The sequence below is a fragment of the Elgaria multicarinata genome, chromosome 1, assembly GCF_023053635.1.
Source record: "Elgaria multicarinata webbii isolate HBS135686 ecotype San Diego chromosome 1, rElgMul1.1.pri, whole genome shotgun sequence".
Taxonomy (NCBI): domain Eukaryota; kingdom Metazoa; phylum Chordata; class Lepidosauria; order Squamata; family Anguidae; genus Elgaria; species Elgaria multicarinata.
Genome location: NC_086171.1, coordinates 37,869,417 through 37,895,590, shown reverse-complemented (window position 1 = coordinate 37,895,590; position 26,174 = coordinate 37,869,417). Strand labels below are relative to the sequence as shown.

The window sequence follows — 26,174 nt, the reverse complement described above, 5'->3', positions numbered from 1 at the left end:
TCTCCTTCCCTCCTCCCTCCACATTCTCCTCCCCCCACCGACACACACCAAACTAAATGTTGAAGTTCTACAGCTGGGATTGCTATAGAAAGCACAGGATATTTTTTCCCCACAAGAGCTTCTAGATTTTCATCATTGCATTACCTCTGGATAATGGTGGTGGTCCTTTTATCTGGCATTCTGAACAGACTCAGAAAGTGCTAGGGTGTTTTCAGCCCCTCTTATCCATAGTTACTCAGAAGTAACTGATTTCAATGGGGCTTACTCCATAATCAGCTTGCATAGGAATACAGCCTTAGCCTTTGAGCACATTTAGCATCTTATGAATATTTTACAGTCTTCTATGAACAGGCAATAGCTAAACTTAATTTATCAATTGATGTATTTAGAACATTTTCAAAAGCTTTTTTCATATTTCAGTTTTACTTTCTGGTGTGCTGCAATCCTGCTCATTACTGAGAGCCTTCAAAACATTTTACTTCAGCAGGCGTGAAGTGAGTGGGATGCATGAGACTCTCTCTAACCAGCAGGATCTAGTCTTCAGAATAATATTTTTAAATGGGCCAATGAGCAATACTTAACATGTCAGCTATTCATCACTTTGTATTTTACTGAGATAAGAACAATGGGGCCATTATTACATTTAATTATTCTTTAGAGTTTTAGAAATTGATAAATGGATTTTAAAAAATGTAATTCTACATTAACTGAAAACCACTACTCCAGTGACCAAGTTACTTCTGAATAAACTTTGGTAATTTATGGAGCAGGTTTTGGTAGCCTATTATGTGTTAGGAGTCTTATATAGTTCCTTTCATGCCTGCTTTCATATACAGTATTCAAATGAGATAAAAACCAACATTAGTGACCTTAAGGTATATAGCTTGATCAAAAAAACACTGCAGAACAGAAAAAAGTTTCAAGGAGAGACTTCTTTGATCCTCTTTAATAAATAAAGGCAGTGTTGAAAACCCAGATAAGAATAACTGTCTGCCTGATTGCGTCATTTGATCATATAACATAACTGAAGCGTCCTAACTTCATATTCTTATATAACACTGCAAGATGATAAGGGGTCAAACGCCCCTTACCCCCCCCAAAAAATGCTTTGCTCTTTCTCTGCACGCCAGATTCCAAATGGCAGAGAAATATGGAAAACCAGTTCTCAACATTAATGGTTTTTATTCCTAACATCTGCAAAGATGTTATTCCGAAACGAACGGAACGTTGCCATGAAGAAACTTGACAGCGGGCTTTCTCTGTAGCAGCACCCACCATCTGGAAAACCCTCCCTCGTAACATCCTTTAAATGCCGACTGAAATCATATCTTTTCATACAGGCTTTCCCTGAGCTTTAACTTATTTTAGATTTATATGGTATTTTTAACTTTATTATGTTCTGATTGCTGTATTTTATGGTTTTAATTGTGAACTGCCCAGAGAGTCTCTGCTATCAGGCAGCATAAAGATGTAATAAATAAATAAAGATATATAGTTGGACCAACAGTAGAGGCAGTAAGCCTGGGTTCAAAGCCTGATCAAGGTCAAAAATAAGTTATTGCATTTAAAGATTAGATGCACTCTCAGGTATTTTACAAATCCTACATCACCACAAAATACTGCAATTGTTTGTAACGTTTTAAACCTTGGGGAACCCTTTCTTAGCTGAAAAGACAGACAGGTTTTTTTCCAAATAAACTGAGTTTCAAAATGATTGGTGGTCTGCTAAAATTTCATTGGGAAGTTTGAAGCATCTGCACTTTAAAGTGCAACACACCCTTTTAGTGGTGTACTTGCAACCCAAGTGTAATGATACTCTGATGAGTATCAGATGTGTATGTTTTTAAATATAATTTATTTATACCTATGTAATAAAGCAGCCTTAGGCCTGCAACAAAAAAGAAATGAAGACAAGGATACTCAAAATATGAAACTAAACTAAATGTGAAGCTTAATATAGTAAATTCCATCTGCTGTGGAACTACTCTGGAATAAGTGCTTTGAGAATTATATCACTAGAAGGAACAAATCTAACAGAACACTGTAAAGAAAAGCACATGTATTTGGGGCACAGGACCATAATTCCAGAGCAGAGCACATGTGATGCATGAATTCCATGGCCTCTCCAGTTAAAAGGATAAGTAACAGATGATAGAAAAGACTTCTGCCTGAAGGTTTTATTCAATGGCATCCTTCTGTCAGTAGAATTGATATTGCCGGTGGATTGAATCCACCCTCCAATGTCCCCTGCATACTCTCCAAATATGAAGCATTCAGAGTATATTTATGGGGGCTGCAGAGGGAGGAGGGAAAGGAAAACTCCAGTTGTGCAAGCAGACACAACATTGGATTTAGCCCTGCGATCCATTAGAGCCACTGCCTGTCAGAGCAGACAACATTGAGCTAGGTGGTATAAGGCATTTACTATTATGGTTATATTAAATCTACAAATACCCAAAAATATTTAAGTCAGCTGCATTAAGATCATACAATACTGATACATTTCTGTGTAATTTCTTAGCAGCTCCTTCATCTCCTGCACACCAAGCCACCAGTCTCAAATATAACACCTGATAACACAAGCTAATACTTCCTAGCAGAAGCACAATGATGGAAAAGCTGTACTCCCAGCATCCCCTGCGTAGCAAGTTTGTTAGTGAGCAGAGGTATGAACTTCACAGAGTTCCAAATTGCTGCTAAGAGACCTATGTAGCCTAACACAGTGAGTAGATTTTAGCAGGCTTTAACTGACAAGAGCAGGCCTCATTCCCTGGATGGGCCTCTCATAGTTATGTCTCCCTTTTCTCATAGAGTCTTATCTCCGGATGAGCTGGGAGGTTTTCACTCCTAACCAGGCCAATTAGTTTCCCAGCTTAAATGCTTTGGGAACCTGTGAGAGGGAGCTCCCCTGCTTCTTCTGAGATGGGGGAGGGATGCAGCCTGACAGCTCCTGAGAGGGAGGGGGAACCTAACAGGAGAGCCTATAAAATCCAATGTGCAGTCTTCGTGCTTCGGCCTCGCTTCAGGGAGAACTGCACAACTAGCCTGGAGAACCTTCTTTGGTTCAAAGGGACAGCTTCCGTCTATCGTGGGACCCCCAACAGACACCCAGCTATGAGAGCTTGATTAGCTGGAAGGAGGTGCTAACTTTCTCTGCATGTACATAATCTGCATCCAATTTCTATCAATAAACTGTCATCTGTTTGCTGAAGTGGCTTGTTTCATCTTGATAAACAAAAGAATCTGATTGATGACTTTGACCTAACAGAACCAGAACCCAAACTCAACACACTCTGCACCAGTTGTTTAGGTTCTAGCTCTTCCCACCACCACTAACTAAGCATCTGTCTTTCTAACCTGGTCTTTGCTTCAACACCAACAGAGGCAATGGAGCTTGCAGATTCCTCAGATGCTGAGCGCTGAAGAACTGGTGTTAGCTTCTTGTCACCATCCACTTCAATTCGGGTATCTTCCTCTGCAGATTGTTCCTTGATTTCTGTTTGAAAGGAGAGTAAGTTGATTATAGATTCCACTTTTAAGTGCCCTACCCTAAGTAATTTTGTTCTGTTTACTTTAAAAAACATAACTATTACAACACCTATGTTGCTTTATACTGCTTTCAGTATTATTGATAATTTAATTCTAGAATTAAGCCTATATCAATGTGTTTAAATATTTACTCTCTCTCATTATAACAGCAGCTTAAAATATACATGTCATTATGTGAATAGTACAGACAAGGGGTTGGATTCAGATTTAGGTATGTGCATTTAGGCTAGCGGACTTCCCTGCCTACTCCTCCCCAAAGCAGTAGGGTACTAACATTCAAAGTGTTGGTACTAACATTCAAAGCCCTAAACGGCTTGGGGCCAGGTTATCTGAAGGAACGCCTCCTCCCATATGTGCCTGCTGGGACCTTAGATCATCTACAGGGGCCCTTCTCCGCGAGCCCCTGCCAAAGGAAGTGAGGCAGGTGGCTACTAGGAGGAGGGCTTTCTCTGCTGTGGCCCCCCGGCTGTGGAATGAGCTCCCCAGAGAGGTTCGCTTGGCGCCTACAGTGTACTCCTTTCGTCGCCAGCTGAAGACCTTTTTATTTTCTCAGCATTTTAACAATTAATTTAACTTAAATTTAAACTTTGCTGTTTTAGTTCTATATTTTAACCTATATCAAGGTTAAAATATAGTGGTTTTTAATACTGTGTGGTTTTAATCCTGGTTGTACTTTTTATATTGTATTTTGTATTCATGTTTTTAAATTGTTGGTTGTTTTTATGCTTTTCATGGTTTTAATTTTTGTGAACCGCCCAGAGAGCTTCGGCTATTGGGTGGTATAAAAATGTAATAAATAAATAAATAAAGCAGATCCTCCAGCTCCTGAAATCTGCAGCACAAAAGGTCAGTGCGCCTTGCTGAGTGGCAAAAGCTGTGGTACAGGAGAATGAGGAGGATCCCCCCAAATTGGATAGAGGCACCTTCTGTAAGCAGAGCATCTGTCCAAATGTCATGGTCCACAGAATCATAGAATAGTAGAGTTGGAAGGGGCCTGTAAGGCCATCGAGTCCAACCCCCTGCTCAATGCAGGAATCCACCCTAAAGCATCCCTGACAGATAGTTGTCCAGCTGCCTCTTGAAGGCCTCTAGTGTTGGAGAGCCCAAACCCTTAGCCACTCACATCACAGCCTACCATATTGAGAAGGAGGACCCAACCCTCTGTATAGCATTTTCAGGGGGCTGGAGAGACCGCCATGAGGAGTAGCAGACAGGGAAGTCCATTTTCAACACACTGATTTATAACATATTCATGTATTCAGAATGAAGCAAAGTTTTCTGAAAGGAATTTAGTTCTTGAAAGGAATTTTGTCTGGAACTGAAATTAATTTTTCAGAAGATGGTATTTCAGCAAAGTTTGTATAAATGCAGTTTTTAAAAGAACTTCTTTTAAAGAGAACTGTAATATGTGCATTCACCAACTGACATTACCAAAGCAGATTTAAGTACCCTGCTGTCTATTATACATTTGGATACACAAGGTAAATTGAGAAGCTCACACCGCAGCTTGTTAAAATTTACTGTACATAAAAATACAGTATAATTTAAAATATAACACATGCATATCATAAAACATAGATTATATCATGATATTTCAAGGAACAAAGGAAGCCAACTGTCACATTACAGGCAACAATTGCATTGGAACATAGGATGAAAATTGCTTAAAATGGTACATAAGATACAGATTTTTCAAGCTGTTGAAAGGCAGAACATTACACAGTATACAAAACCTTTGGTATGGAAACATTTATTTGTTAGCAAAGAATTAAAACAAACTGATGTTCTATGTGAAAGCAAAAGCTTTTTCCAGAGACATTTTTCTCCCTCTCTCAAAATACTAGAACCAGGGGACATCCCGTGAAGCTGGTTGGTGGGAGATCCAGGACAAATAAAAGGAAGGGCTTCTTCACAAACCACATAGTTAAATTATGGAATTCACTACTACAAGATGTAGTGATGGCCACCAATTTGGATGGCTTTAAAAGGGGGTGGATAAATTCCTGGAGGAGAAGGCTATCAATGGCTACTAGCCCTGATAGTTGTGTGTCATCTCCAGTATTCAAGGCAGTAAGCCTGTGTGCATCAGTTGCTGGGGAACATGGGTGGGAGGGTGCTGTTACACCATGTCCTGCTTGTTAGTCTCTGGCCGATGGCTGGTTGGCCACTGTGTGAACAGAGTGCTGGACTAGATGGACCCTTAGTCTGATCCAACATGGCACTTATGTTCTTATGTTCTTCTTAAACAATTCTGGCCCAATAGCAAGGGCATGTGTCCCTGGAACTTGGAAACAACCCAAGACATACCAGCATTCAAGTCAAAGTCATCCAAGGAATGAAGCTAAACAGCTACCCACATCAAAATGCACAAGACAATGATTTCTGGTATACAGTACAATCAACAGCATGCAAGATCATAGAATCATAGAATAGTAGAGTTGGAAGAGACCTATGGGGACATTGAGTCCAACCCCCTCCTCAATGCAGGAAATGCACTGTGGCTATTTTTTTATTTATCTGGATAAACAAACAAATCTCTTCATCCCATAATTGCAAGAAACTTTGATTCCCTCAAAGGAAGGAAACTGACAATCCCTTGAATGTCCCAGTAGCCACTTAGGAAGGCTACATCATCTAGGTCAAAGCCCGCTTCTTTAGCTCAGTTTATAAAAAGGTGGCTTACTAGTTCGAACAGAATGAAGACTACTGTACAGTAAATCAATATCAGGAAAGACCAATTATTTGGATAGTCACAACTGTTTTGACCACTACTGCATGTTTATCAGGGATATAGTTTTAAGTTAACCCTTTCAACTAATTTTATAATATCTATTTTCAGACAATGACACCTGACATTTCTACATTGTAGGAAGAAAACACTAAGAGATTTTTGGACAAACAAAATAGACCATGGGCTGTACTGGATTATACAGATGGATGCTGTAAATATAATTACTTTAATGCTGATGGATTGATCATAAAGTGTTTCAGTGGTAACACTAATCTGATACATAAAATGTGTTTAGTTTTGAAATCTTGTTAGTCATAATATGATCTCAAAATGTACCGAGGATACAGAGACTAGAAAGAATATGATCCATAAATAAGCAATTTGTGAGGATTTGGGCGGGCGGGGGAGAACGATTAATGAATTAAATTCTAATAATTAGAGTATAAATTTCAATTACCATAAACAGAAGTGGCAATAAACAATATTTCAAACAGAAATTTGTTGAAAATACCTACAGCTAAAACTTAGAAGCCAAACTAAATTTATTCACCAAACATTGTACTGTTGCTGTTTTGTAAGTAGTACTGAATATTTCCTATTAAAAGGGGTAGAAATTAATCTAAATAAATATTAGTAATCTAATTTCAAATAGCACTCTCAAGAGATATTTATTGATAACATTTTAAAACCACCCATCAATCAAGTGCCCTAGGTGGTTTACAAAACTTATAAAATCAATAACACAAAAAGAACAAAGAACATCAAAATAGATTTAACACAATACCAATATAACCAGCATAAACCCTACAAAACCCAGAATAACATCAGCATAAAAACCAGAATACAGCAGGAAATCACTGGCGAGCTGTTTGGCACAGAGCATGCACAGACACCCCCGCTCCAGTATTTTGGAGAATATGGTGTATTCACTTTAAGGAATTCAGCCTAGAAACCCAGCATGTCAAGGCTTGGAGACATTATAGGACCAAGTGAATTTAGCAAGTAATTTTCAGTCACTTCCCCAGGTCCACCACCTAATCAAATATCATTGGCTTAACTGTTTCACAATTAGACTGGGCACAAAAATCAGGGAAGTAGATACATGCAACTCAAGCACAGAATGACTTCTCTCCAGGTGTTACATAATCACTGACAGGAATTTCTCCAATCTCAATCCTCAACTATGAAGCTGATACTTTAGGGGGAGTGCAACCCCATCTAATGTAGGTTGAATGCCACTCAACTGGGATAAACCTTCACAGCACTTTCATGTGAATGTCAAACAGGAGGATTAAAAAAAAAAGACTTGTGGAACCCTATAACCTAATTGCCATGGAGTACAGCAGAACTCCCCAGCTTTGGGACTCAATCATCCAGGTAGGAGCACAACTACTTCAATAGAGTACCTCCCATTCTCAACTCACACAATCTATCCAGAAGGATACCATGATTGTGGTATCAAAAGCCACAGAGAGGTCCAAGGCAATCAACAGCGCTACATTCCCCACCCCCATCTCTTTCTCAGTGAAGATAATCCCACAGGGCGATCAAGGCAGTTTCCACTCCAAAACCAGGCTCAATTGAAATACTCAATTGAAATCAATCTAAAAAATCAGTTTTGTCCAAAAGAGCAATCACCTGCTCAAATAGTTTGCCCAGGATGGGGGTATCTGACACCAGCCTAAAGTTGTTAATATTGTCTGAGTCCAGATTAGGTTTCTTCAAACGTAGTCTAATCACTCTTTTAAAGAGGCTGGTACTGCTCCCTCTCTCAAAGAAGAATTTACAACCTCCTGGACCCATTCAAATATCTTCTCCCTATTAGATGTAATAAACCAAAAGTGGCAAGGGTCCAACACACAGGTGGCTAGCCAACCTGCCCAAGCTCCTTATCTATATTCTTAACAACTGAATCTCATGCAATACAATCAGCACCAGACTGTGTTCTAGACATTCCCACTAATGAATTAAATTGATAGTGTGATTTTATGGATGTTTTATTGATACTTGTTTTATTAATATTGCAAGCCACTCTATGCTCCTTCTGGAGGGAGAGGGGGTAAAATAATTCTAAAATGAATGAATCAATAAAATGTGGATGCACATGACTTTTTTCAAAGTGCCTTGCAAATATGTCACAGCAAGTGGTTCAGCCATTTATCTCTCGGGTCCTGGTTGTAACAGGCTTCTAACTACCTGGAAAAGCTCCGCTGGACAACACTTAGAGGATGCAATGGTAGTGGAGAAGAACTCTTTCAAAACATTTTATTTATCTCAGGAAGGTATAAATTGAAAGTGATCTTTATCAGCCATCAATGGCAGCTACTGCATTACAGCAGAATAATCTAAGGCTCTCAGATAAAATATTCCAAAAGGAAGGGAATTGAACAATATATTCCTAAAAATCATTACTGAGCTAATCATACACATATACCTCCTCATGAAGGAGGGGAACACAGAATCTATTTTTTTCTACAGCAGTGCCTAGAAGAAGGATAGGCAACATGGGGGTCTCTAGATGTTTTAGATTACAACTGGTTAGGGATTATGGGAGTTAGGGTGACCAGATGGCCTGGAAAACCCCAGAGACCTCTGGAAAAACAGGGATCTCTGGGGCAACCAGGGCTGGGCCCCAATTTACTAGGAAAAAGGCCCGGAGGATGTGTTCCCAGACTTCCAGGAACGTGCCCTCCAGCCTCTGCTCCCAGCGCCAGTCTGGCCTTCTCCTTGGCTGGCGTGATCATGACGGCCAAGGAGAAGGCTGGGATCAGCGCTGGGAAGACCTAGAATGACACATTCCCAGACTTGGCTGGCGAAAGAGGAAGCAAGAGGAAGAAAAAGCAAGAGGAAGAAGGAAGAAGCTGGAGGACGAAGGAAAAAGCTGGAGGAAGAAGCAAGAGAAACAAGAGAAGAAGCAAGTAGGAGAAGAAGAAGCAAGTAGGAGGTAAGATAGGTGTGCATGTGTGTGAGAGTGTATGGGTGAATGGAGTGCCTGGTTGCTTGTGTGAATGGATGTGTTTGTGCGAGTGTTTTGGAGTGGGTGATCCTGAGTGTGTGTGTGTGTGTGTGTGTGTGTGTGTGTGCTGGCAGTGTGTGAGTGTATTGATGTGATGCTTGAATGAGTTGCCTGGTTGTTTGACTATGAATGGATGCATGTGCATGTTTGCAGTGTGTGCAGGGGGGAGAGCTGTAGTTTTATGTGTGTGAGTTGGGGGGATGATTTGGAGGTGATATTCCTATTAAAAAATGCACTTTGACCCTTGGACCTTCCTCTTCAATTTGTTTGATGTAATTGGTATGACGTATGTTTTGTAAAAATTGCTGATAATTGTTCATCCTTCTTAAAATCTTTTTAAAAATTAACAGGGTTGCCATCATCATAATTTATCTCTCTTTTCTTGCTCATGGTGGTTTTTCTAGATGAACATAATGGGCTTTGCCAGGTCATGCTATCTTTTACTGATTCAGAAATTTCCTGACTATTGAACATGTTTTAAGTATGACTACTCTCTGGATGCTGATGTGCATGTATTTTGGTAAGCCCAGTTTCTGAAAGTTTTCTGTAATAAATATTTTTTTAATGTTATACCAATGACTAACGTGACTAACAGAATAATTGTAACTTTTTCCTGTTGCCATAGTTCTTTAACTTCCATAGCCAGTGGTGTATATTTTTCTCTCTTTTCCTCTTCCTTTTCTGCAACATTTTTGTCATTAGGTATTGCTATGTCAATGAGGTAGGTGTATTTTTCTTTGTTGTTTTTGACTGTTTTGTCTGGTTGAAGTTGAAACAAGCTAAGAGGTGCTAGCTTTTAGTCCATTTTGTTCCATGACTAATGTTTTCAGAGTAATAGTATTTTATACCCTTTCTGAATGCTTGGTTGCTGGTTTGTTGTACTAGTTTTTTTCTGCACTTGTCAACTGCTTCAACCCTGAATCTGTGAGTATGGATATGAGAAAGGTGATGGGAAAAGAGTGTTAAATGTTAGGAAAGCTTAGACTATGGTTATCCAGTGAAGGATTTGCAGTCAGAAAAGATATTTGAGGGAATGGAAGACTGTATCACACAGAGTATAGCAAAAGCTTCAAAGTACAGCAAAAGCTACAAAAGTAGGAATAAGTGAAGTTAATTTCAGATACATTGAATGTCTCACTTGTTCTTTATTTCAGTGTTTTTAACATTAAGATGTTATGTAGAACAGGTTTGTCTTAATTGTGTGCTGTGAAATCAGAAATGTGACCAAGGCCATGTTTGGGTGGGCACACCCCTTTGGGGGCCAGACATGTTGGTGAGCACGCCCCCTTGTCCTCCTTTTTGGTTTCCAAAATATGGTCACCCTAATGGGAGTTATATTCCAAAACATTTGGAGGGCACTATTTGCCTACCCCTGGCCTAGAATAGGGAACTCACTGCCCTAGGATGTGAGCTGCTTCACAAGACTCTTCACTTTATATATTTTAAGTAGCAAGTTGAAGTAGCCCTGTTTAAATTGTCTTTTTCTAGTATATTTTCTGCATCTAATTATTTTCTTTGTTCTTGTTAATGGGTTTGCTGCTTTAGGTTTTTGTATGGCAAGTTGCAGTATTATTATTATTGTTGTTGTTGTTGTAATATGATTTGATTTTTGATTTTTTGATTTTTGCTAGCTGCTCCATGGGCCATTTTTAAGGTCAGTGGTGAACAATACAAATGATCCTAAAATGATTACTTTCTTATCATTTAAACTAACTGTTATGGATATATACCTCACATATAACTGTAATAAAAAATATACAAAGCAAACAAGAAGAATGAAAAGTGTGAGATGGAAGCAGATTTAGTCATACTTAGAGTAGACCAACAGAAAATCAATGAAGCTTGAGTTAGTATGACTAACCTAAGTCTAATTGATTTTAATGGGCCTACATGAAGTATGGCTACTCCTGGATTCAATCCAATATGTTTCAAAGATTATAATGGTGTCACATAATGAGCCTCACAATGTTTGAAAAGCTCTAGCCATGAATAGTTTAATTATTCTCAGCTTTAATTGTTTAATTTTCCAGGAGAAAAGCATGAAAATAAAAAGTCACCTTAATAAATATAAATCGTAATGTTCTCTCTTCCCATTTTACTACTGATCTTAAGTATAACTGAGACCCTGAATACCTATTAATAGGAGATTGATAAATGTATTAAATAAGTAATACATATTAAATAAAATGTTAACAGAATTTGTGATGAACCAGGATTTCACACCAGGGTTTGAAACAAGTTTGTTGTGCTTTATACCCAAAAGGAAAAAGTATATATGGGCTGATTACTGAAGAAAGCAATCTGACAGATTTCAAACATTTCAACAATATGCAAGTCTTCAAGGCAGAAGTAGCTGCCAGGCTAAGAATTTTCCCTTCATGGAGAACAGACCTCTTGAATCTCACTCCACATAATGCACAACTGGGAAGAAAAAATGGGGAGTAAAACCTAATGAATATAAAAAAATAAAAAAACCTACTCCACTCACTCCTTTTACTGAGGGAATAGTAATTAACCAAAAGAGAAGAAAAAGAAAAGACCTGTCGAGAGTCTGAAAGCCAGGACTTCCTGCTACTTTGCAGTAGTCAGGAAAAAACAGAACATGAAGATTGCTTGGAGGTTCACACACACCAGCACATGCTCTTAATGTGTGTCCATTCAGAAAGGCATGTGTCTTGGATTCTGCCCAAATTCTAGAATCTTCCCACACGCTGCCTTGTGCATGCACAATGCCAAACGTAGGATTGTGACAAAGGAAAACTAAGTACCTGGGATCATGAGGGCTAAAGGGGAGACTGAAAAGTTGCAGAGATTTGTAATGAAGTGCAAATGTGGTTTAGTAACTTGTCCTTTCTTTAACGTTCTACATTTTCCCCTTTAGTTTTAAGACTGTTTAAATACCCCATTAAAATGGCACATTTAAAGCACATTTCTATACCTTATTACTCTAGAATTGTCACATTCTAAGAGGAAGCATTGCTACTATATATGTCTTTACCAGTTTCCACAGTGTTTTCTGTTTCTGCTGTCTCCAACCCATCCATGCTGTCTTCATCCTCCACTGCAGGTTTTCCTCTACTTCGAGGCCTATGAAATATAAGAAATGGGACTCTTCATAATATGTTTTTTTTAAGTGCTTGTTTAAAACTACCAAAGAAATCACTCTACTAACTGAAGTGTCAAATAATACTATATTAGCTGGAATTTAGAATTGTTAAAAGTAGTGATGGATGGAATATACAACAAGAAAGATGGAGATATACCACTTTAATCCATGTGCTCATATCTGTCCACTTAAATTGCTATTAACTAATTAATATTTCAGATCTAAAACACATAGGTTGGGGTCCAAAGCGCTAGTTTAGGAATATCAAAAACACTTTCGCTCATACAGTGGAACTCCTTTTCTTATTTAAACAGCAATCCATCCTCACACATTACACCACAAACTACTTTTGAGAGTCACTTCTGTTTCAAAAGCAGTTTGCCATGTGGAGGGGGGCAGAGGGGAAGCAGATGGTTCAAGAAATTCAAGTCCAAATCCTCCTTGCAAGTGGGCAACTAGCTGCACAGTTCTTTGGTCTTGGCCATAATTTGACAGCTGAAAAGTAGGCCTACAACATTCAAATTAATGAATAAATAACAAAACCTTCTGGTTGGCTAAAAAGATTAACCTACACAGATTAATCTAGCAACATATTAATCTAGCAACAGATTTTTGGAAATTATTATTATTACAAGTACTTATGCAATAATGGGTGAACTGTTTCCACCCACTCCCACTAAAGGTGTTAGCAACTCATGAACAATGTCTGCCATGGAGTCAGAGCTCTCTTTTGGCAGTTTAAACACCTTCTTTCTCCTTATTTGGTCAGTTCCATTCTCTCCAAAGTGTTGTTTTGTTGCCCCACTCTTTCCTCCAGAACATGTTTTGTGCTGTCTGTCACAGCTTAGTGGTGCCCATCCCAGACATGAAGCTGATACTTTAAAAAAAAATTCCTTGTATTTAAGCATCATTTTGTGATGAAGATTTTGTTGATAGCATAGAGGGTTGGGTCAGGCTGCCAACTTGCCTGGGTGACTTCCCCAACCCAACCCCACTTTTTCAGTATTATAGTGTTTCTCCTGAAAAAACTTTTTTGAAGTGTGCCTGTAAAATTATGGCAAACTTGTATAAGAACTTATTTTGCTCTTATTATATGGGTAGGGCGGAAAGTGTAATCTAATAGTCTGAATTCTCAAAAAGGAATACAGAATAGAGGCTATATATTGCTTGTAATCATAAAATCTGCAGCACCTATGTACACCAGTTATACTAGAGAAAGGAGACACAATCAAGGATTAAAATAGCACTTTAAAGCATGGTATCCAATTATTTCAGAATTTTCACATATCTTACCTCCTACAGAAAACCTTCAGGTGGTTAGATTAAAATATTTCCTTCTGTTTATTTCACAGGTTATATAAACTTTTGTATTTACATTTAATAGTGAATATATTAATATGGAAAGAAATGAAACACACACACCTTTTAAACGTGCCATACTGCTGATTTCTCAACTGTGTCCCCCTCCCCCAAACACATTTTAAGCAACACATTTAACATTAGCAAAATCACAGGTTTGAACTAATTGAATATAATTACTTCTTTTCAATAGAGAACATACCCACATCTGGTGTTTTCATGCAATTTTCCTCTTTTGCATTTACTACAAAAGACCTTCCAACTACTGCACAGGTTTAAAATAGCACCATTAAGGGGGGGGGGAATTACAAAATAAAAATGAGAAGAATATATTTATACTTTGATTTAATTTGCTTTTAGAATATGAATCAATCTGAAGAAATAGTATAGTTCTTCCATAATCTAGGGCAAAACAGTTGTATAATTAACTCCTAATACTTAAATAGGGAGATATAAAAAAAGTTCTCTGAAAGATGGTTAACAGAGTTGGTAGGTTCATGCGTCATGCTAAGCAACCCTGAGAATAAGCCACAATGGATTGGTTGGTTGCTCCCTAACCTGTGGCTTGCCATGGCTTGTTTCTCCCACCCCCCACCCATCCCACTTGCCCCAAGTCCCCTCAGTCCTCCCGCAGGCTCTGGCATGTATCTCAGGCACTTTTGCAACAGAGCTCCTCATTTCCTCATTCCCTACATCAACAACCTTTCTGCAATTGGTCTGCTGGGGTTGCCAATTCTTGAAGGAAACTCCCCCACTCCCAGTATCAGACTGCCAAATAAAATTAATTTCCTGAACACTTATGAACACGGTAATGTTCATAAAGGAACGCCTCCTCCCATATGTACCTGCCCGGACCCTAAGGTCATCTTCAGGGGTCCTTCTCCGTGAGCCCCTGCCAAAGGAAGTGAGGCAGGTGGCTACCAGGAGGAGGGCCTTCTCTGCTGTGGCACCCCAGCTGTGGAATGAGCTCCCTAAGGAGGTTCGCTTGGCACCTACATTATATGCTTTTAGACGCCAGGTGAAGACCTTTTTATTCTCCCAACATTTTAACAATCTATAAATACATTTTAACATGGTGTTTTAAATTTGTAATTTTGCATTGCTGCTGTTTTTATCTGGTTGAGCTTTTTTATTGTATTTTATATTATGGTTTTATACTGTTGTTTTATATTATGAATGGTTTTAATTTTTGTGAACCGCCCAGAGAGCTCCGGCTATTGGGCGGTATAGAAATGTAATAAATAAATAAATAAATAAAGTATTTGCAACCTCTTTTGGGGGTGGTTCTGCGTTCTTGCACAAGACTGGAAGACTACTGTCCAATATTTATCCCAGCATACTGATATCCCCCTCTTGTCAATATCCTTGTCAATTTCATCCTCCATTTCCATGCTTCCCTTGCTAGTGAATACCTTTTCTTTAAATGCTGCTTCATGTTAGACTGAACTAAGTACACCTACCCCCAAAGTGCTTTCTCTCCTGGAGACACCAGCTGCTTTGAGCTGCCCCCACCCTTCGTGTTCACCGCTTCCCTCCACTGATTTTCATTGCTAGCTGTCACATATACATACAGGTTACAGAGCAGTGAGCAGGATAGCTAAACATATGCAAATGTAATGACAGAGCAATAACACAAAAGGGGAAATTGTGCAAATCTCATGGCAGAGTAGTAAAATGGAAGGGGAAATTGCACAAACAGAGAGGAAAACTGCACAAATTTCAAGACAGAGCAGTAAAAAGGAGGGGAAATTTACCCAAATACCAAAAGTGGGGTGGAAGGGATTTAATGTATCCAAGCCTTGGGCAAATGACTTGAACAACCCTCACATAATCTTACTATAATCCATGGGTTATGCAAGGGTTGCTGAACCCTCAAATAACCCACAGTGGCCAGGTTCAGACAACACATCACAATCCCATCAGGGGTTGCATGTTCATAATGGCTGTCACACCTGCCTTGCATGCACCACAGCACACTGTAGATTAAATAACCCATGATGAGCCTAGCATGTCATGCAAACTAGATCACAGGTTACACCCTTGATGGCTGATACTATGTTGTATTGGTCATGTTTGTTGGTTGCTAAGATTATTTATATACTAGAAAGTTTGTATACCATCCAGACATCCCTAACTAAACCTTTTACCACTGTTAAAAATTCACAGCTGGTACGCACCCACAAATCTATCCCTGGACATGACTAAACATTATCTCATTCAATGTGAACAGATTAAGCAATCTGATCAAGAAATCCAAAGTGAAGGTAGCCAAAAACAAACAAACAGATATGAGAGTAACCACATCTGATGTTGCCGCAGGAGACATGTCAAAAACATCCAAACTATTGCATACTGAAACATCCTTGCTTTCGGAATACTTCTATGTGTACTGAAACACCCTTGTTTGAGGAATACTTCTATGTGATGATCTCTTACAAGTTGAAATTATTATATTGGAGGGGATGTGACTTTGAAGTTCACGAGACTCTTAAAAGAGATACCGTATTTCTTCGATTGTAAGATGCCATCGATTGTAAGACGCACACTATTTTCATTACCACCAACAGGGAAAAAAAACCCCTAAGACACACCCGCGATTCTAAGATGCACCCCATTTTTAGAGATGTTTATATGGGGAAAAAGTGCGTTTTAGAATCGAAGAAATAGGGTACATCTTTTTCAAGAATAAGCTAGGATCTGTTTTTCCCCCCAATGAACACCAACACAGAGAGCTTTGGCTATGGGGCAGTATATAAATACAATAAATAAACAAATAAAAACCTATTTTTAGGCTGAAATCATAGACAAATTGGATAGATTATTGTGGATGACCTAAATAATGTAATGGATCTCACCCTAGATAAACGTTCCAACTGCTACAAACCCACTAAGAAGATTGGTATAGTTAATGGCTAGAGATCTTCTAATCCAGGGATTAAAATTTCACTTTCTGTGTTGCAAAACACAAGGTATACTCACAAATTGATTATTACCAGCAGTCAAGGATGCCCAACAGGAAATATAATGCCTTAACCTCTATCTCGTTGAGCACTCAAGGGACCACAGCCCTTTGCCCCCATCTGGTGCCACAATACTAATCTTTTACCTGAGAAATTAATAACAGATAGGACTTTACCCAATATTTTACCATCACTGATCTGGTATAGATGTATACCAGATCAATGGTATACATCTATACCATTGATCTGGTATAAGGGAAACTGAACAATGCAAGTTGACTTTAACATCTGGAAGTCAAAACAGAGGGTGGGAAGGTACCTAACCTATACAAAAGCAGCACAAGAGCACTCCCTGGAATCCACATTGCTCTGCTCCACAGTACACTCCCCACCACCACCATTGCACAGAAAGAGCAAACTGAGACAAGCAAGTAAACTTTAGCATCAGGAATAAAGGCAGAGGGTGGAGGAGTCCGACCACAAAAATACTCCATTCAATCCACAACTAGAGCAGCTACTCCCATGGCACAGAAAAGGCAAATTGAAGGGAAGAAATTGAGGAGAAAAAAGAAGGAAAAACAGAAAAAAGCAGGGCGGAAATGAAATAAATTGAACAGAGTTTGATGAAGGCACATAGCCCCCTTATAGCAATTTCTCTTTTCTTCTTGGCTCTCATTCATGCAGGCTGCCAATTTAAAAAAGAAAATTCTGTTTAGATATTTCGAATTTAAATCAATCAATTAATAAATATTTAGGGCACCCGAGAAACCAAAGAAATGTACCTTGTATGTGCTAGCTGCTGAAGTGTTGCTTCCCTCCAGTGATTCTGATTCTGGACTCACAGTCCAAGACACAAAAACAATGTCAAGCAGAGAAAGTCAAACTCTCTCTCTTTCATATTACCATCACATACACACAAAGAGGCGTGCGCAAGGGGTGTGCCAGGTGTGCTCAGGCACACTCTAATGTCTCAAGCAATAAGCACCAAATTGAGAGGGGCATTGAACAGGGATGCAGAGGGGGATCCAAACGTAGTGGAACAGTTTTCTGGCTGCACACACACCCCACCGCCGGTTGCTCTGTCGCCTCACCAAAGAACTGCTGCCCCCAGACAGCACCGTCGTTCCCAGCAGCAAGAGCAAAAAGGAATTGTTCTGCTGGGAGTCTCTCTGCTGGGAGCCCCCGAAAGCTAATATCACCTCGTGAGCCCCTCTTCCAGCCAGTGTCACCACAAAGCCACACCAATATTGGGGCTTGAGGAGTGTCTCCTCATTCCCACCCACCCACCCCCATCAACTACAATGGCCCTTCTATGGTCAGAAAAGCTGAACACAGAGTAGGGCATCAGTGTCTACAGTGTTTAATAAATGAATGAATAAAAATAATGTCCTTTATAATTGAGTATTCAATCAATGTTCATCTTTAAAAAAATAAAATTCCCTGGGTGCACACCCTAATGAAATGTGCTGTGCACACCTATAACATATATATCCATAGTCTCTCCCTCCCTCACATCCTATGGACCAGCTGGTACGACACAGTGTGCAAGCATGCGTTGGTGTTATTTTACAGAGGCAAAGATTGTTGGCTACTAGGTGTCTTCATTGATGACCAGACTTCTAACATATTAGCTGTGTCTTAATTGGCTTCAGAGAGCCAATCAGAATCATATATGGCACTGAGGCAGTGTGGTCTCCTGGATGCACTGCCTGGCCAGCCAACTCCCTAGCATTGTATGGGAGGCCATTCTGAATACATGTGGCCACCATGCATACTCAAAAGCCTCCCAGTCAGCAAGACCATAGCAGAGACACAGAAGATGACCAATTGGAGACAAATGTAGTAGCGCAAGCAACTTGCTGATCTTTACAACTAGGAGAAGATGGAAATCACCCCCACCTCACCCACAGTATACAGCCCTAGGTATATTATCAATAAAGGTCCCCAAAGTCAGCTTCTACAGAAGGCAGTAGTCCAGGTTATTAATAGCTCTCAGGATGGATTGGAGTGATTACACAATTTAAGGGGTGATTTAAAAGGATCTGGCAAACATCCCTGGAGAAAACTCAACACAAAGTAGTCTCACAAGGGGGTTTATTAAGTAGGACAACTCTCTCACATTGTTTCTATTTCCCCCCGCCACCTCACCCTTAGGTTAATGATGGCGAGTTTCAAGCTTGCACTCCTATCTTGCATAGCACCTTTTGGAGCAACATACTTGCCTGATTTTCAATGAAACTGTGTCAAAATTACAAAAATGAGATAATGACTTTGATGTGAAAATGAAGAATGCAGATGATTCTCTCTAGTGTATATCATTTATTAGTTACTTGTTCATTTGGTAATTCGTTTATACAATTATCAAAAAAAATTGGGGGGGGGGAATTAGTCTTGAGCAGCGTTCACATTGTTATAGTGTGTCAAAAATCTGAATTCAGCAATTTGCATACACCATTACAAACTAAGCACATTTGCACATTTTGCAATTTACATACTCCTGCTAATTATGGAGATAATTTTATTTATTATTTATTTATTACATTTTTATACCGCCCAATAGCCGAAGATGTGACTTGTCCCCAGCACTGGATATTCTACACACAAACCTCTCCATAGCTTCCAAGATTTCACACTGCACACACAGTTTCAAGCATATCCTCAAAGCAATGTGATTCAGGAGCCTGAATTCTGTAGCTATTATTATTATTATTATTTATTTATATAGCACCATCAATGTACATGGTGCTGTACAGATTACACAGTAAATAGCAAGACCCTGACGCATAGGCTTACAATCTAATAAAGTTGTAGTAAACAATAAGGAGGGAAAGAGAATGCAAACAGGCACAGGGAAGTGTAAACAGGCACTGGGTAGGGTGAAGCTAAACAGTATAGAGTCAGAACAAACTCAATATTTAAAAGCTATAGGGAACAGAAAAGTTTTTAGCTGAGTTTTAAAAGCTGTGATTGAGTTTGTAGTTCTCAAGTGTTCTGGAAGAGTTTGTGCTCTGCTTAAAATGCAAATATGAAAAAGTTAGCTAATATAGAGACAAATTCACTTTTTAAAGATACTCAACATTTTATATTACTCAGAGAATTAGAGCGAGTTTTTAAATTGTTACAGAATGAAAAATTACTTTGGAAAGGCCTTTCATAAAGTTCAACAGTTCATTCCAAGCTTTGTAAATCATTTTTGCAGAAAAGCTGAGCTGAAATATCAAGTAAGAGATCTGAAGTTATCAGAAACAGAAACCAATACCAATATGCCTTTTTGGATTAGCCACTGGAATAACCACAGTTGTCCAGAAAAAAAATACACAGATGATTAGGCTATTTGAAGAAATTATCTCAAACACAGTTCATCAGAATCTAGCTACTTGTATTTAATATATCTGATGCTGCTAAGTTTTAGAACCACACTTTCTAACCAGAATGATTTGCAGTTATCTAGAGTTTGGTGAGAAATTAAGATATGTATTACAGTATTCACTACAATCTCTCCTCTTATCCTCCACCCCACTGGAAGTGCTTGCTGTATAAAATCAGGACCCTCCTACTTTATGTGACTCCTTAGTGTAATGGTTAATAACATAAACTATGGGCCAGGAAGTCCCTGGTTAAAACTCAGTTCAGCCCTGAACTGCCTTAGGCAACCCATTCTCAGTCACAGCATGATGGGGATAATAGTGGCTTGCCTTATAGAATTGTAGTAAGGATTACTAAGCATGTGTGTGGCTTGGTAAATGGTCCAGTTAAAGTTGTAGAGGGATTTTGCCCTTTCTATAGAAGTGCACAAGAAGCCCTTGTGGGCAAGGAAGTTTAGTATGTATATTTTGTGATACAATATCACTCACTTATTTATTTATTTATCATTCAGAACATATGCCTACAAATTTGGTACGAGGATTTGAAATGAAGCAGCCAGTGACATTTTTCAAAAGAGGCAATAAAAAGTAATTAATAAATGACCAGGCAACTGTCACACAAAATCAATGAACTGTACAGCTGGAAGGTCATCTGTCCAAACCATTTACAAATATCTCAAAAACTGTCTACCACAGAAAGTCAGATGTTTCCTTACATATGGAGCATTTGTAAAAATGGTTACAACAAAACATTAGTTGACATAGAACACAGTGGTGGTGGTGGTGGTGGTGGTGGTGAGTTCTCACAAAAAAACTCAAGGCAGCTCACAGCAATGAGAATAAAATATAACCATTGCAATATACCAAACAGCACATAGTTTGATACAAAAACACACACAGCCTAAAATGCTTGGCAAAATAAGAAAGCCTTGGTTTAACACTAATTATCTTGTCGGAAATTAGTTAGCCCAGCAGATTTCTTGAGGTACAGCAATCCAAAAAGAGGGTGCCACAGCTGAAAAGGTGCCTTTTCTAGTGGAAATCATCCATGAGCTGGGAATGAGCTGAAGCTAGCGAGGAATGCTAAAAGCAACAACAACAAAAAACTTTATTCAGGTATGCGCATAGTAAAAGACAAAGGAAAGAAATGGTGGTTCAGCTACTCAAGGAGGATGGCAAATTGATAACAGATGGCAAAAAAAGGTAAAAGTGCTCAATTCCTACTTTGACTCAGTCTTCTCCCAAAAGTGGATCTATGACCCCGCTGGAAAAAGTGAAGGACAAGCTGAAAGGGAAGGATTGCAGCTTGAGATTGATAAACAAATGGTCAAGGAACACCTAATTTCTTTGAACAAGTTCAAATCTCTAGGGCCCGATGAACTGCATCCTAGAGTAATAAAGGAGATGGCGGAAGAACTCTCAGAGCCACTGTCTATTATCTCTGCGAAATCATGGACAATGGGTGAAGTGCCAGACGACATGAGGAGGGCTAATGTTGGCCCTATCTTAAAAAAGAGCAAAAAAGAGGAACCTGGGAACTGCAGACCAATTAGTCTGACATCAATCTGCGAGAAAATTTTGGAGTAGATTATAAAGTAGTTAGTCTGTAAGCACCTTGAAAACAATGCAGTGATTACTAGAAGCCAGCATGGATTTGTCAAGAACAAATCCTGCTAGACTAATCTGATCTCAGTTTTTGATCAGGTAACCTCCCTTGTGGACTGTGGGAATGCTGTGGACACAATATATCTTAACTTCAGCAAAGCTTTTGACAAAGTGCCCCATAACATTCTGATTAGCAAACTAACTAAAAATGGGCTAGATAAAACAACTATTAGGTGGATTCACAGTTGGCTACAGAATCGGATTCAAACAGTGCTTATCAATGGTACCTTCTCAAACTAGGGGAATGTAATGAGCGGGGTACCACCAGGCTCAGTCCTGGGCCCAGTGCCTTCTACATTTTTATTAATGATTTGGACAAGGAGGTGCAGGAAATGTTTATCAAATTTGCAGACAAAATTGGATGGGATAGCTAATACCCTGGAAGAAAGACACAAACTTCAAAGTGATCTTCATAGGCTGGAGCGCTAGATTGAAAACAACAGAATGAAATTTAATAGGTATAAATGCCAAGTTCTACACCGGGGGCGGGGGCAACCAAATGCACAGTTACAAGATGGGGATACTTGGCTCAGAAATACTACAATGATCTTGGAGTATTGTGCCCCAGTTCTGAGCACCACACTTCAAGAAGGATGCAGATAAGCTGGAGGGTCAGAGGAGGGCAACAAGGATGGTTAGGGGTCTGGAAACAAATACTGAAAGAACTGGGCATGTTTAGCCTGGAGAAGAGAAGACTGAGGGAAGACAAGATAGCATTCTTCAAACTTGGAAGATTGTCACACAGAGGAGGGCCAGGACATCAGGAAAAACTTCCTGACTGTTAGAGCAGTACAACAATGGAACCAAAGAGCTAGGGAGGTTGTGGGCTCTCCACACTAGAGGCCTTCAAGAGGCAGCTGGTCAGCCATCTGTCAGGGATGCTTTAAGGTGAATTTCTGGGGGCTGGACTTGATGGCCTTTACTATTTTGTGATTCTAATGAAGACAACATTCACAGCAGGGCTTCATCTGAAGATCTGAGCATACAGGGAAGCTCATAAGATGACATACTCTCTCTAAAATGGACTTCAATGCATTCTACTATTTATGGACTATCAAGATTTTGAAATAATTGGTTAACCAATTATGTTTGCACAGGCTGCACAGTGTGTGTGTGGGTATGTGGATGCACATAAAAGCTCAAGACTCGGTCCCACATTGCACCTACATATACAACTATATACATGGCCATTATATGAACTGGCACTAATCCATTATGGTTAGATGATTAAAAAACAACCTGATTAGATACACACAAGTGGGCCCAGCAACAAATTATTGCAGTGTGTCCATGGTGTGCATGTATTACATGAGCCTGTGGCTGCTAGGGATGAAAACACAAAACTTAGCATCAAAGGCAGAAGTCCCAACTCTGTCTTTATGTGCAAAATTCAATGTTTTAGTTTCTGAACATTTGAACTTGCAATCAGTCTGCATCATGTCAATGTAGCACAAGACTTTTGCATTTAATTGAATTTGCCTGAGAGGTGGTCTGATTGGGTAAATAGATCAAGGTAAATTGGAAAGGATTTTTGTCTCCCAGTTTTTTATGGCAAACTGGGAGTCAAAAATCCTTGCCAGTCTACTGTGATGTACTTACACTGCTGCATGAGTCCAGGTCTCCAAGAAAGTTGGGGTAACCCAAAATGGATTTGTGTGTGGAAGGACTATTTCCTTCTATAACAAGTTACTTCCGACTGTTCATCACTATAACTCACAGTCTACTTCTCTCTGAAATTGGTACATTCAAGCTTTGCTTCAGGTGGGCACACCTATAATTCTCTCATTCTCCTTTTAATAAACTGAAGCTGAAATTTTGGAAACTCTGTCTTCTGTGACAGCCTATGGATAGGGAAAATTAACAGTCTGCCAGGAAACAGCCAGCCTGAATTCCCATCTGATTTTTTAAAAAACTCCCATTATCTTTCTTTGCAAATTTACATTTCTGTGCTTTGATACCTCCTATATTTGCAAAATGATGCAAAATGCAACAACCAAACTGCTAACCAGTATATGGTACTGGGACCAAATTACACCTATTATTATTATTATTATTATTATTTATTTATATAGCACCATCAATGTACATGGTGCTGTACAGAGTAAAACAGTAAATAGCAAGACTCTGCCGCATAGGCTTACAATCTAATAAAATCATAGTAAAACAATAAGGAGGGGAAGAGAATGCCAACAGGTACAGGGAAGGGTAAGCAGGCACAGGGTAGGGAAAAACTAACAGTAGAAAGTAACAGTAGAAGTCTGCACAACATCAAGTTTTAAAAGCTTTAGGAAAAAGAAAAGTTTTTAGTTGAGCTTTAAAAGCTGTGGTTGAACTTGTAGTTCTCAAATGTTCTGGAAGAGCGTTCCAGGCGTAAGGGGCAGCAGACGAAAATGGACGAAGCCGAGCAAGGGAAGTAGAGGCCCTTGGGCAGGCGAGAAACATGGCATCAGAGGAGCGAAGAGCACGAGCGGGGCAATAGTGTGAGATGAGAGAGGAGAGATAGGAAGGAGCTAGACCGTGAAAAGCTTTGAAGGTTAACAGGAGAAGTTTATATTGGATTCTGAAGTGAATTGGAAGCCAATGAAGAGATTTCAGAAGCGGAGTAACATGGTCGGAGCGGCGTGCTAAGAAGATGATCTTTGCGGCAGAGTGGTGAACAGAAACCAACGGGCTGATGTGAGAAGAAGGAAGGCCAGAGAGAAGAAGGTTGCAGTAGTCCAACCGTGAAATAACCAGTGCATGAACAAGCGTCTTGGCAGAAGAGACAGACAAAAATGATCGAATCCTGGCAATATTATACAGGAAAAATCGACAAGATTTAGCTACTGCCTCAATATGAGTTGTCCTGAAAGACAAGCACTGCCTCCCAAGTATTTTCTGGGCACAATTCAAGGTGTTGGTTTTAACTTTAAAAGCCTAAATGGCTTAGGACCTGACTAAGGGACCATCTATCTTGCTATTAAGATCTGCAGGAAAGTCCCTTTTGAAGACATCATTATCACAGAGGTCCATTTATCAGATACGCGTGAAAGAGCTTTCTCCTGTGTTGCCCTCAAAATATGGAATTCGCTCTTTCAAGAACTACTATTGGACCCCACTCTCTTGGCCTTTAGAAAAGGTGTGTAAAGACATGTTTTCAATCTAGCTTTTTAATGTTTTAATGCTTTTACTGTTTTTAATGTTCTTGTTTTTATTACTTTAAGGTTCTTTTGTTTTAGAAGGTGTGGTATATAAATGATAATGAAATTATTATTATTATTATTAATAATAATAATTAATTAATTAATTAATAATTTCTCTACCACCCCATAGCCGAAACTCTCTGGGCAGTTTAAAAATAAAACAATAAAAATATACAAAATTTACAACAATAAAAACGTAAAACAGACAGTATACACAAAGGCAACATACATCTAAAAACAACACTGAGCTGTCAGACAAAAATAATATATATATATATATATATATATATATATATATATACACACACACACACACACACACACACACACACACAGAGGAAGCAGCCCCTACACCTTTATAGCCATCTCATGGGAAGTTTAAGCAATGACCATCTAGTACAGCCTTTCCCAACCTAGTGCCTTCCAGATGTTTTAGACCACAACTCCCAGCATTCCTGACCTTTGGCCATGCTGGCTGGGGCTGCTGGAAGCCAAGATCCACACTATTTGGGGGCCATAAGGTTGGAGAAGGCTGCTCTAGTAAGTGGCTATCTAGTACAGATAATCTGGGATCCACAAATTTTGTCATGGCTTGCTAGCCAGGCTTTATTTGTGGTTGGCACCAGCTCCTCCTCACTGTGCATGCCAGACAACTCAGTGGAGAGGCTTGTTTCATCTCCAGCAGGGCTTTTTGTGAAGACAGAAGCAGCACAAGAGATTTGTACTGCTTCTGCCTCCTGCAAAAACCGGACAGATTCTTCCCTCCTTCTCTGAAATTCATGGATAAGACGGGGAGGTCTATTTTAAGGGGTTACCAATGGATAACTGGAAAGGGGATTTGAAGAATTTTAGAGAAACTACGATGTGGCTGTTGGTGGCTATGCTGGCGCTGACTCACATTCACCAAACATAAATGCTCAGTGGTGCCAGATGCAAAGCAAGCACATTTCTTGAGCTTGCTTAATTGCCTAGAGTTGAGCAAACAACCCATAATGTCAAATCATCTACCTATCACACTGTTCCAAGAATGACATAGGAATACAACATATCTTAGCCCATTTATTCAGGAAAAGACTGCCTGCTCCAAACAGACATCGGTTATAGTACAGCCAGCTGCTCTAAAAATGTTCCCCAGCATATGCCTGAGGTTTATGATTTTTCTTCAGCAATGACTGGGGAAAAGAAAAATAGGCTGTAGTGCCTGCAGGCATCTCTACTATTCTATACAGGAAGACAAAATC

General features: G+C 39.4%; 1 protein-coding gene across 9 annotated transcripts in view; it reads right to left on the bottom strand.

The window, feature by feature from the left end:
* KMT2C (lysine methyltransferase 2C) overlaps positions 1 to 26,174 on the bottom strand; it is a 208,126-nt gene that overhangs the window by 136,727 nt on the left and 45,225 nt on the right. For all 9 annotated transcript variants that reach the window (XM_063126216.1, XM_063126206.1, XM_063126186.1 and 6 more), the window contains exons 2-3: positions 12,295 to 12,383; positions 3,358 to 3,496 (exon numbers count right to left, since the gene is read on the bottom strand). In XM_063126216.1, coding sequence (XP_062982286.1) covers positions 3,358 to 3,496; positions 12,295 to 12,383 — 228 coding nt within the window. The remainder of the gene's footprint in view (positions 1 to 3,357; positions 3,497 to 12,294; positions 12,384 to 26,174) is intronic.